The sequence below is a fragment of the Malania oleifera genome, chromosome 6 (genome assembly GCF_029873635.1).
Source record: "Malania oleifera isolate guangnan ecotype guangnan chromosome 6, ASM2987363v1, whole genome shotgun sequence".
Taxonomy (NCBI): Eukaryota; Viridiplantae; Streptophyta; class Magnoliopsida; order Santalales; family Ximeniaceae; genus Malania; species Malania oleifera.
In genome coordinates, this window is record NC_080422.1 from 110226239 (window position 1) to 110239185 (window position 12947).

Here is a 12947-nt window from a genome sequence, read left to right on the forward strand (position 1 = left end):
ATTTGTTCTTGGGCCTAACATCAAATTAGTTCATGAGCTTAATATTGATAAAATAAACATTTAAATCCAAATGAGTCTATAAACTTATGAGAAAAAGACACTAATATCGCATGAAATTTGACAAAATAGAAATTAACTTTACCTAAGATTTCAAAAATTCCAAAAAATTTCCCCTCTTGAGAATTTTAAAAAACGTCTCTTGAGATTTACCAAAAAAACATAGAGCTCCCCATATATTGGTAAAAAAAACGTTTTTGAAAGAAAATTTATATATTTTTGACAAATCTTAGGGCATGTCTATGACATTTTGAAACCTCGGGAAAATCTAATAACTATTGAAACCTAAAAAAGAGTCCATATCTGTTTGTCAAATCTTAAAAAAGCATGTGTCTTTTGCCCTAAACTTAATGACTTAATGATTAACTAATGATAAGGAAGTTCTCTTTTTAAGCATTTCAAAAAAATGCAGGCTGCAGGGTACACAAATTTTCAGAACCATGAATAGATTTTACCCACAGGAAGAAACAAAGTGTCCCTCGAGTATAACTAGTTCATCCGAGACAAGGGAAAGAAACCATCACAGCATAGCATCGAAGTCTTTTCAAAATTTCCAACCTTCTTTGCAATGTGGAAAAGAAGCTTAACCAGTGGGATTTCAGTCTTTGTAACCTCCTCCACAAAACACTGAAATTACAGTGATCACCTCATATCACACTAGATATCAAAATATACTGTGTTGATCCAACTCTCAGGAGAGAGAAGGGGGAGTAAGGTTGGGAAGGCAAGGAGGGTTGAGCTAGATCAAAATCTCATTATATCAAGCAAGGGACCTTGCCCTGGCTACCTGCAACAGTATTTTCCAATGGAAGAAAGGGCAAGAGCCAGACGGGGAAAATGCCTCCCTCTTCCACACTCTCATCAGAGTTGCCGAGCCAAAACAAGCACAGCTCCAAAACCATCAAAACCAGTTTCAAGTAGGATAAAGTCAGTTAGGGTAGGCTAGGGTTACATACATACTGCAGCCTATGTCTTATTATGCAAGATTGGCAATATGAATTTTCTGTGTTCAGTGAGACCTAATGCAGTGTCCCCAAGAAATTGGAGCGATGCCCTGTCCTTATTTAGTCGATTGCTGGCCAAAATAAAACCAATATCCAAACACCTCATAATAACCCCTTAGGTTTGCAATTTCTACCAAAATATTTCCTTGCTCAAACCAACTTTCATTGCCCAACAATTCTCTTTTCCAATTCAAAGGACCCCTAGTCTTATCTTGGGTTTTAATCAGCAAGAGATGTAGTTCCAACAGCAAAAGTAGGTGATGGCATCTATGATTTTTAAGGATTCAGAAGTATAACTTCTATTACCAAATACTCACTAGCAGGATACGGTAAAAACTTAAGCTAGATTCAATATAATTTACAAACTGCTATGGTAGAATCATGCACTGGCCAAGAAAACCAAAACAAGGCAGCTTGAACATGCAGTCTCAATTACAATTTTACATAACCTCTCTGCCTCAGGCCTGGAGAAACTTTCTCTGAATGACTTGCCCACTTGAGCTGATAAAGTAGGTCATCTGCCATTGAAATGTACCAGTCAGTGATTGAAAAAGAAACCATAAGTTTCTTCAGAATAAAAATGACAGGAAAAAGAAAAAATCAACTCACAATGTCCAGACGGCTGACTCTGTGAAGAAGGAACCCACTAACCATTTCACTGAAGGATTCAAAGAGAAGGTCATAATTATGAGCAAGACTGCATGCATAGACAAGTGCAAAGACCTTCAACTAAATTAACTAAATATGCAGCACTCAGTTATTAGACATTGATTGATTATTTACGCAAGTATAATACTTACGGTTCTTTGTCCAGCGGACTTGGGTACCTAATGTAAGGTACAGTCCCTCCATGGCTGCGGTTAGTACATTCCTGCCCACTCAGGTATGCATTCTGGAGTAAAAACACAAATGCAGCTTGTTTGTCTCATGACCACCAGCAGTGCTTAAACCTTATGCAAGCATATACTACATAGTTTGGCACTTGCTTCAAATTTCAACAGATCCAATTTCACAATAATCTTGAGAGCATATACAGGAACAATTTGAATGAAATCTATAAATTTCTTGAGGGAGTTTTAATTAGATTTTGACCTGATTTGAGATAAGGGACCAAAGATTCATAAATGGGAGATTTCATTGGAAGTGAAATACCACTCTAAATTTCAGGAATACATTGTGCAGAAGCTCATAAAATGGTTTTGTCTCCATTTGATCCTTATGCTCATCACAAGCTGCCAATGAATGGAACCCCACAATAATGCACCTGGATTGACCGATAAGAGAGAGAAGCTAATCAGAGGCTGAGACAGCTCACCTATCATAACAAGAAATATGAAGCTAAAGTGGAGGGAGATTGGTTGGACAGAAGACTAAAATTTTCTCAAGGTTTTCAATCACGCACTCTGAAATTTTCTCAAGGTTTTTGATTAGGCCATGTTTGGTTCACAGAATGTCTACTCTTAGGAATAGAATGGACATAATATAAGGATTCGATAACTTATGAAAGAAGATGTTGTCTTTTTATGAATCCACAACATGGAATGGATAAGGAATGACATTGACAATTCCACACCATTCAAATTTCTACTCCAATCCTCCTCCATGTCGATGGAACAACAAAAACTTTTGCATGAGTGACTTTTTTTTTAAAGGATTATATCCCTAATCAATTTTTATTACCTTGCATCTTATTCCATTCTATTCTAAGGACTTGACGTCTGTGAAACAAAATAGCCTCAGAATACAGACTTGGTTAAGGGAAAATACTGGAAATTTCGAAAGAGGATTTGTTGGAATTTTGAAACCTCAGAGTTCAACAAAGCTCAATATTAAAACAACATTTCAAAATGTTTGAAAGTAAAACAGAATTTAAAAGAATGGCAATTATGAATGAATTGCCAAAAGCATATCCAAAACAAAGAAAATCAACTGTTGAAAAAATTATTAAGCGGCTTTATGTACCACTTGCTCATGCTTCTTTCCAGTGCTCTTATAAGCCAAAGTAACAGATCAATTCTGCGACCACTTGAAGGATCCTGAGTATAAAGAATTTCATAATATGCCCCAATAACAGAAATCACAATATAAAAGATTTTAGTATATCAATCTCTTGGACAACAGCATCACTTGTTTACTCGTTTGACAGGATGAATATATATATATATATATATATATATATATATATATATATTATGAAACAAAGAAGGAGAGACAAATAAAGAATGGATCTTTCACTAAAATTGAGAATTTTTTCCTCTGAACTAGAAGAAAAAATGACTATATCATTAGACAAATAAAATTACACACACAGAGTGAAGCTATCCTGTTCCTGGTGAAAAGTGTTGCTGCATGGGCAATAGGAAAAATTTTAATAATAAAAAATTAACGAGAATAAAAACCATCACACAATGCTGCACCTGCAACCATGTTTTTTTACTGTGATAAACTAGTAAACATGAATATTAACAGAAGGTACAGGAAAATTCTTATTGATTTCTTTTGCAACTGAAGTTCCTTTAACAAATTTTATTTGACATTCTTCTAAAACTGTTTACCACTTCAAGGGATTTTATTTTATCTATTCCACAGTAATTCCTTAGTGCAACACAACATGATCTTTTCACTGCTTCATCCATGTCAAAGGGACCAATTATATAATAAAAAAAAATACAATTTGAAAGTTGAAACCACACGAAGAAACTTGTCATGTATAGAAAAGTTATGGTTTCAACATCAAAAGTGTCACAATACTCCACAAGTTTCTCAATGAACAGCATCCATAGAACAGAGGACTATACAACAATAATAACAAAATCAAGCCTAAGTCCCACTAAGTGGGGTCGGTTATATGAATCATTTTCCGCCAATTTATGCGATCATGGACCATTTCTTTTAACAAATTCAGGAACATTAAATCCTTACTCACGATCGCCTCCCAAGTTATTTTGGGTCTACCCTTACCCCTTCTAATGCCCCTCACAGTAACTAACTCACTCTTCCTAAAGCAAAAAGATAAGGGCTCAAAGCAAATCCTTGATGTACACCTATGATGATTGGAAATTCTCTAGTTTCTCCGTCTATAGTCCTTATGTAATGCCCCTGACCCAGTAAGGTCTAAGGTGCTACTTTCTATAAATATTTTACAGGTGACGTAAGAAATATAAACAGCAAAAGTAAATAAAACCTCAAATACATTTATACCAGAATACTAAATAACTGTGTTACAACAGGAGTATCTCTACTATCAAAATTAATATCCTTAAAAATTCCAAAATATAAAAACATATCCAATTGATACTGTTGACACCCCAATTTTAACCAGGTCGTTTTGCGAAAACCAGGTGTAATAAAAGTTGAGTTCGAAGTCCGGAAATTGGAGGACCCTGTTTGAAAAACCCAGTATTTTTAATTGAGTTCCGATATTCTTAACCAAGTCCCGGTATTTTAAATTGAGTCTCGATATTTTAAAATTGAGTCCCAATGTTTTTAATCGAGTCCCTATGTTTTAAATTGAGTCCTGGTGTTTTAAATTAAGTCCTTGAGTCTCGAGTTTTCAAATTGAGTCCTATTTTATTTTAAATTGGAGTTTTGTTTTAAAATCGAGTCCTAGTTATTTTCAAAAATGAGCTCAGGATATTTTTAAAATAGAGTCCTTTTAAGTTTTTAAATCGAGTCTTTTAAATTGAAAATTGATTTTTTAATTAAGGTCCTGTTAATCCTAAATTGAGTCTTGGAATTTTTAAGTTGAGTCTTTTAATTTTAGATTGAGTCGTTCAATTTTTTATTTTTTATTTTTTTTTAAGTCTTTGAATTTTCAAACTAAGTCTTTAAAATTTTTGAAATGGAGTTTTTAAATTGAGTTTTTAAAATTTTTGAATTGAGTCTTTCATTTTTAAACTGGGTCTTTTGATTTTAAAATCAAGTATTTTATTGAGTCGTTGTTTCTTTTTCTTTCTTTTTTCTTTTTTTTTTCAAGTCTGGATCCTTCTATTGCCAAAAATCAAGTATTATTAAAACCCGAAACTTTCCTAGGGAAGACAAAATTGGACAACAAAAAATAAATAAATAAGAACATCAAAAAAAGAAAAGCGTGTGCGCTTTGGGGAAATGATTCCCTCCCAAACAAAAAGCACGTACAGGGGGAGGGAATATTTTCTATTAGGATTTTTTTCTGCTTCCTGCGGTTATCTCGCACCAAATCCACTACTTGGGTTCCCTATAAATAGGGAGAGGTCTCTCCATTTTCATTCACTATTCACCTGTCACCTCCCATCTCTCGCTCTCTCCCCCTCTACCTCACGCACCAGCCTCCATCCTCACCTCTCACTCCCCCATCTCTGCCCCATCCATAGACAAACAAAGCCCTCTCCTCGCCCTTATTTTCACCACCACGGTCACCATCTCCGACCCCTCTCTCCCTCACAGGCACAGCTCTCACCCTCGCATCACCATTTCCACAGCCAAACCTGAGCAGATCCATCCATCTCCCTCATTTTCCCACTCTCTCTCATTCTCCAATCTCCCGTTCTCCACTTCACCAGCTCCGGGCACCCTACGCCACCTCCACGACCACCATCTTCGCAGCAGCCCACCATCTTTCCAATCCAGCGCCGGGGGAGGAGAACAACCTTTCGGCTGCGGGAGAACAACAATCGTCATCTTCGGCAGACCAAGGGAGAAAAGGATGGCCGGCAGAGCAGGAGAGGCCTATTCTGGGTCTTCTTCGACAGCCAGTGAGACCGAACGCAGCGTTGGTTTTCGTCTCCGGAAGCTGATTCATCATCTCTAGCCTGGAGTAGCAGCAGCAGCAGCAGCAGCGTCGAACGAAGCAGGAGCAGCGCAGGAGGTCTTCTTCGGCGGAGCCGAGCAGGCAGCGTGTTTGGATTCCCTCCCCACTGGCGTCAAGTTCACCCAGCACCTTCACGGCACCGTCGGCACCCCCTCAGCATCGCGGGATCCTTCGGCGGCATCACCTTCATTCTCGCTTCGTCCCTCCAGCATCTTCCCCGGCCGTGAAAACCTCCATTCTACAGGTATATCCCAGTTCGCCACCTCTGTTCCCACTCTCTCTTCACCTCACGGGCAGGTAGGCTCGACGGCACTCATCCCCGCTGGGCCGACTTGTAACGATAAAAGCCCGTCTATTTTTGGGATCGTTATGCAGAATACGCAGATTGCTTACGTTGGAAGCACATGATCGCCCCATCCAGCTCCACTTGAATCACCATTTCTGACTTCGGACACAGACTGCACACACAGCACTCACCCACTAACGCACACTGCCTGCAACACAAAGCACTCACTAAAACACACCCATGCACACACCATTACACACACTCGTGCATGCACCTCCAACACCCACTAACTCCCACACTAAAACACACAGCGTACACTCTCACGCACACACACCTTTACACACACTTCTACATACACTGCACACACTGTTTACACACAATACTCATACGCAGCACACACACCCACAGTTTACACACTGCTTGTCATTATTATAGTTATCATTTATATATTTGGGGTAATATGGTTGTTTATGTAATATGATGATATATTATTTCATATTATGGTTTACTCTGTTATAATGTTACTATGTATGTATATATTTAGATTTATTATGATTTATTATCATATTGTTTCTATTATCATATATATATTTTGTATTGTTATGTAATATTTTGGTTTACCATTTTATATTGTTACTATTATCATGCATATATTTATTATGATATATTGATTTAGGTGGTTTTATTTCATTCTTATGTGTATATATTATTATTGTTTATATGGCCATTATTACCATATTCTTGTATTATTGTTTATGGATTTTATATTGTTATTATGGTATGACATTACCATTAAGGTCTTGGTTGTGGCTGCTTTTGTATTATTTGTATGGCCTTGACTGGGCCTAAAACTAGTCGACCCCCTTTAACCGATTCATTTTCGAGCCGGTTTGGGTCCTCTGAACCGGTATGAAACCGGTTTAGCGTTCCATTTTATTTTCCATCTTTTTTTCAATTTTCACGGATTTTGCCTTAATTCCCTTTTTGTTATTTAATTACTTCAGGAAACATGTTGGAAAATCACAAAAAAATCAAAAATTCCCAAAATGTCTTTGCACTTGAAAAAATCACAAAAAAAATCTAGAAAAGTCTTAGGAAAACCATAAAAAAAATATTTTTAAGTTCCCAAGATTTGTGTCATCCCGAAGGAGTCTGAAAACCTCCCAGAATATTATTTTCATACTTAGACAAATCCTACAAATATAAAAAAACCCGGAGTCCTATTTTCTATATTTTTCAATCCCGATGATTGCAAAGGGAGGCATTGAGCTCTTCGGAGTATGGCATGCATCGGTTTTGAGGGAATATCTATATAGTATCTGTTTTGTACATTTTCTTTACACTTTTGATAGAGAGTAATTTTCTAAAGCTTATTAAATTTATTTTGAGATAATTTTCGATTAATTAGATACCGTTCGTAAGAACGAGCGTGTAGGGGGTGCTAATACCTTCACCTCACGTAACCGTACTCCCGAACTCGACTCTGGTGACACAGACCGATTCTACCCTTAATTGGGTAGTAATCAAGTGTTCTAACCACACTTTAAAAGGTTAGTGGCGACTCCATACACCATGTTTTTCACGAAAATACTTTTTCAAAATTCACCCCATTTTTCCCAATTCACAGCCGCACCCATGCGTGTTTGGCGGGTCTGGGACGTCGCGACAGCTTGACGACTTAACTGGAGATGCTTGAGAGTCAAACCGATGATTAATGGAGGATTATCCCTAAATTCAAATATAATAAGCCTTCTTTATTACTCCTTCCCATTTTGTATATATTATTTATATGTTTATTTATTTGCAGGTACTTCGCAAATAACCACAGTAAGTATAAGTGAAATACTTGGCTTTGATGGTGATGACTTTATTAACTGAATAAGCATGCGATTAATTGTGAATACCTTGATTAAGCATTTATTTGCTTGCGAATAGCTTGTTGCCATGGTTGATGAAAAAGGCATGCGATTACTTGTTTACATGATTTGTTTGAATAAAGCATGTGTTTAATTGTAAATAATCGATGGATGGATGTAGGGTAGGGGATCAGGCTTAGGATTCACACACTTTCACAGCTCTATACCTGGGTTTTCCTGACTAGGGTTAAAAAGGAGTGTAATAGTGTCAATCCCCATGTAGCAAAGTTTATGGGGACCCACAAACCACTCCACTCAATGCGAGCTTTGCCCAGACCTCTGTGAGGGAGGATGAAGTTTCAATCTGGGAACCTTTTGTCTATAGAAATTAGAACTTAACCTCACATAATCATCTGAAATCCCCTGCTTAGGATAGAGCCACAGCAAACCCTGTATATATACCTACCCTAGGTCAGGACAGAAACCACATCCTCCTCCACATGTCGTAATCCATGTCTTTTGTACATATGTTTGGAAAATGTTTTGTGTTGTGTACATTCCGCATCCACTTAGGCATCCCTATCACTTGGCCAATATTACGAAAAAAACTCATTTCATTCATGGAGTCTGTGATGCCCCGATTTTCGTACAAATTTTTTTTATAAACAATAATAAATATTCACTCATCATCAACAATATTCGCAAATCGGCCACATCAACAACACTATTACCACTCATATGACCCAACCCGCTTTGGGTACCAGATAAAAAGTCATTTCATTTATACAACCTAACAGCGGAAGATAGTATATACTTAACAACCAGAATACAATACCCAGAATATCAACATATATATATACATTACCATCACATACCCCAAAACAACTCAACTTTAGGGGAATTACACCCCCCTTAGTCCAAGAACTCATCCCGTGTGTCAAGGTCTCAGCTCCCTATGAGTATTTTGAGAAATGTTGAAATACGTGAAACGCAATATATATACTACTACGAAATGATGAAATGTGCACAGAAAATGATGAGAACATTTTTATTGAGATGAATTGAGACATACCGATATGAGATTAATGGTGTATATGGATATGAAAATATTGAAACGTGAAAATGAGAACATGAATTCTGAAACGTATATACTGAAATGTGAACATGGGCAATATGAATACTGCAATATGGAATTGAAATATGATTGATAAAATGACAATACCACATAATGAGTGTGGGTATATGGTAGTAATAACCCTAATGGATGGTTGCGGAAACCCTAATGATGGGTCGTAATATTGAGTATGGTACCGTTGCTAGTGGTGTAGTGCAACCACACGGACTCTTGGAGCGTGTGGCGTGACAGTCAACTGAGCTATTTAGTAAAGTTGTTGTGCCCCCTAAGTCCGGATCAGGGCTATAAGCTGGCCAGTCGTACTACAGACACATGTGATATGATATTTTGATCTAATCGGGTTAGCTAACTACGATTAGATCCAGCATTCGGGCCGCACAACCTTGACCATGGGGGGAAGCATGGCGTGAAAAGAAAGATCCTCAGGGTAGCCATGAGTTACAGACACGATGTTGGTACTAGGTACCAAGGATACTCATTAATTGGATAGTGAAATGGAAATGGAAAGTAAAAGAATGATAAAATTGGTTAAAATGAGAAATCGAAGAAATAATGGAAAATAAGAAATAGAGAATGATAAAAATGAGAAATGGATCCGTGTGAGTTAATAATTTAAATAATTGAGGCGAAGTGAAACTCTCTACCTGAGGGCTTACTGAGTAAGGTGAGTGCCCTGATAGGTATTAGATGTGGTCATACTTGACTGCATAACGTGTTAAGGCAGGTGAAAGCTACCTGTATAGGCGAGTAATCTTCCCTATTCTCAAGAACTTCGCGGGTAAATGTGTTGGAAATGATTGAACTTGAGAGATGGTTTTAAAGCTTATAAAAGCTTGTGTTTTATATCTATATAATTATGAAAATATGTTTATCAGTGTATTTTTCTCAGATGAAAAAATGATTTGAAATAAAGTGTGTTATAACTGAACTTATATTGCCACACACTGTGAATAATTTATTCCTTCTTACTGAAATGTATCTCATCCAAATTATCCAAATTTTCGTGGAACAGAAATTGGCCGGGTGATAGAACTCCGAGACCATGGGGAGTTGAGACCCTGACACACAGGATGAGTTCCTGGACTAGGGGGGTGTGATTCCGCTAGAGTTGTGTTGTTTTGGGTATGTGGTAATAATGTATTTATATATGTATGTTGATACTTTAGGTATTGTATTCTGATTGTTATGTATATACTGTCTTCCACTGTTAGGTTGTATAAATGAAATGACTATTTACCCAATACCCAATGCGGGTCGGGTCATATGGGTGGTAACCGGATTGTTGACGTGACCGATTAGTGAATATTGTTAATGATGTGTTAATATTTATTTTGTTAAAAAAAAATTCGTACGAAAATCAGGGCGTCACAATTTGGTATCAGAACCTAAGTTGTTAGGTTCTGTAGACTTTAGTAGACAGCGAAATACAATACCAAAGTATAGGAGTGGATTTCAAGGAAAATAGAAGACGAGTAGATTGGAATGTGAGTTAGTGATTATTAGAGGATGAGGTGAGAATTTAAGGTTCTATCATGCGGCCTAGAGACAGGAGTACTAGGTTATGTCTGTATTTTTCCTGAGGTGACGATTTCAAGAAAACCATGGATACTATCACTGGGTCTTATTTCTGAGTGGTAGAACTGAATCTTAAATGGGGATTAAGGATGTGAAGATAAATGGTTGTAGAAGAGTAATTTATGAATTATAGCAGTGTGTTGATTGTGTGATAGTAATTGTATGCTGAGATTAGTTGCTCCCTTTGCAGGATGGATCCGGGGAACAGTAACACAAGTGTGGGAGGTGATGGAGTAGGACCTTCCAGTATGGGTGGTGGAGACCCTGACGCAGTATTGGGTAGCGTCACCCAGCAGGTGATGGCTGAGATGGCCAAAAGCTCGGGGGAGCGAAGCTGCACGATCGAGCAGTTAACGCATATACGACCCCCATCTTTTACTGGAGGAGCAGACCCACTGGTAACATAAAACTAGGTTCAAGACATAGAGGACATACTGGCAGTTCTCTCATGTACAAACGAGCAAAGGGTGTTACTTGTCACATTTAAATAGACTGGGGAAGCAAAGTGTTGGTGGAGGTCGGTGAGATTACTAGAGGAGCAGAGGCCTGACCCTATAGTGATGATGCAGAGTCGCTTCAGGGAAATTTTCTTCGAGTGGTACTTTCCCACTACGGTTAGGAGTGCAAAGGCATCAGAGTTTCTGTATCTGACACAGGGGCCTTTGACGGTGCAGCAGTATGTAGCAAGATTCATTGAATTGTCCCGATTCGCCTCGTATCTGGTGCCAGATAAGGAGAGGAAGATAAGGAAGTTTGAGGAGACCCTGAGGCAGAACCTGTATGAGCAGGTGGTAGGTTTCCGAGTTCAGACCTTCTCAAAGATAGTAGACAGGGCTGCAGTGATTGAGAGCGGCCTACAGAGAGGCGTAGCAGCACAAAGCTAGAAGAAGAGGCTCGTGCCTTCTGATTTTCAGGCAGGGTCCAGTCGAGGGCTGTGGAAGAGATATGATAGTAAAGGGAAACGATGACAGGGAAGAGGAGATCGAGCAGTACAGGGCAGACAAATGCCCCCTCCCTGTCCCAGATGTTCAGGAGGCACTCAAAAGAGTACCGAGTGAGGGAGGTTGTCTGCTGTCAGTATCATCAGCCTGGACATATTGCGAGAAATTGTCAGGCACCGCCAGCGGTAGTGACTGCTCCTCGACCGTATAAAGGAGGCTATCAGGCATCTCGAGGTGGACAACAGAGGAATACTACTCCGGCACGAGTTTATGCACCGACGCTGGGAGATGCTGAGGCAGCAGGAGATGTGGTGACAGGTACTGTTTCAATACTGTCATTTAAAGCAACTATTTTGTTTGATTCAGGAGCAACTCATTCTTTTATCACCCGAGAATATGTTAAGTTGTGTGGGTTTGAACCTTAGTAATTAGATATTAGTCTGTCTGTTGCTACGCCGACTGAGGCTGTAGGGATATGTAGAAAGGTACTCAGGGACTGTCCAGTGGGTATTTAGGGGAGGTCTTCGTCAGCTAATTTAGTAATTTTAGATATGCATGGATTTGAGTTAATCTTGGGAATGGATTGGCTAGCTGTCCATTATGCTAGCATTGATTGCCATCAGAGAGAGGTAATATTCAGACCCCTAGAGGAACAGGAGCACAGATTCGTGGGATCATGTGTGCGAACCCCGCCTTAGTTATTATCCGCTATTCAGGCGTGTAGATTACTATTAGAAGGCTGTCAGAGATATTTAGTCTGTGTGAAGACAGTATCAAAAGGGGAGCTGAGGGTGGAGGATATCCCAATGGTGAGGATTTTCTGGATGTATTCACCGAGGATTTGCCGGGACTACCTCCTGATCATTAGGTAGAGTTTGTTATTGATCTGATTCCGGGAACAGCGCCGATTTCGAAGGCGTCATATAGAATGGCACCAACAGAGCTGAAAGAATTGAAAGAACAGTTACAGGAACTGTTAAATAAGGGGTTTATTCGGCCCAGGATCTCGCCCTAGGGAGCACCGATTTTGTTTGTGAGGAAGAAAGATTGGTCGATGAGGTTGTGCATTGACTATAGAAAAATAAATAAAGTAACTATCAAGAATAAATACCCGCTCCCGCGTATCGATGATTTGTTTGACCAGTTACAGGGGACACAGATCTTTTCAAAGATAGACTTACACTCCGGGTACCATCAGGTGAGAGTCAGGGCGGAAGATGTTCCGAAGGCGGCATTTAGAATATGGTACGGACACTGAATTTCTGGTTATGCCGTTTGGATTGACGAATGCTCTTGTAGTGTTT

The 12947-nt window shown here is 38.8% G+C and overlaps 1 protein-coding gene across 6 annotated transcripts in view; it reads right to left on the reverse strand.

Moving 5' to 3' along the window:
* Nucleotides 1-1334: 1334 nt before the first annotated feature.
* Nucleotides 1335-12947, reverse strand: part of LOC131157505 (uncharacterized) — a 38976-nt gene continuing 27363 nt past the window's right edge. Inside the window, exons 5-9 of one of the 6 annotated variants that reach the window (XM_058111711.1) lie at nt 3024-3097; nt 2214-2325; nt 1862-1953; nt 1671-1719; nt 1335-1579 (exon numbers count right to left, since the gene is read on the reverse strand). In XM_058111711.1, coding sequence (XP_057967694.1) covers nt 1520-1579; nt 1671-1719; nt 1862-1953; nt 2214-2325; nt 3024-3097 — 387 coding nt within the window. In that variant the 3' untranslated portion in view covers nt 1335-1519. Of the gene's footprint in view, nt 1580-1670; nt 1759-1861; nt 1954-2213; nt 2326-3023; nt 3098-12947 lie in introns of all 6 variants that reach the window. The other 5 variants (XM_058111708.1, XM_058111713.1, XM_058111710.1 and 2 more) reach the window with 5 other exon arrangements.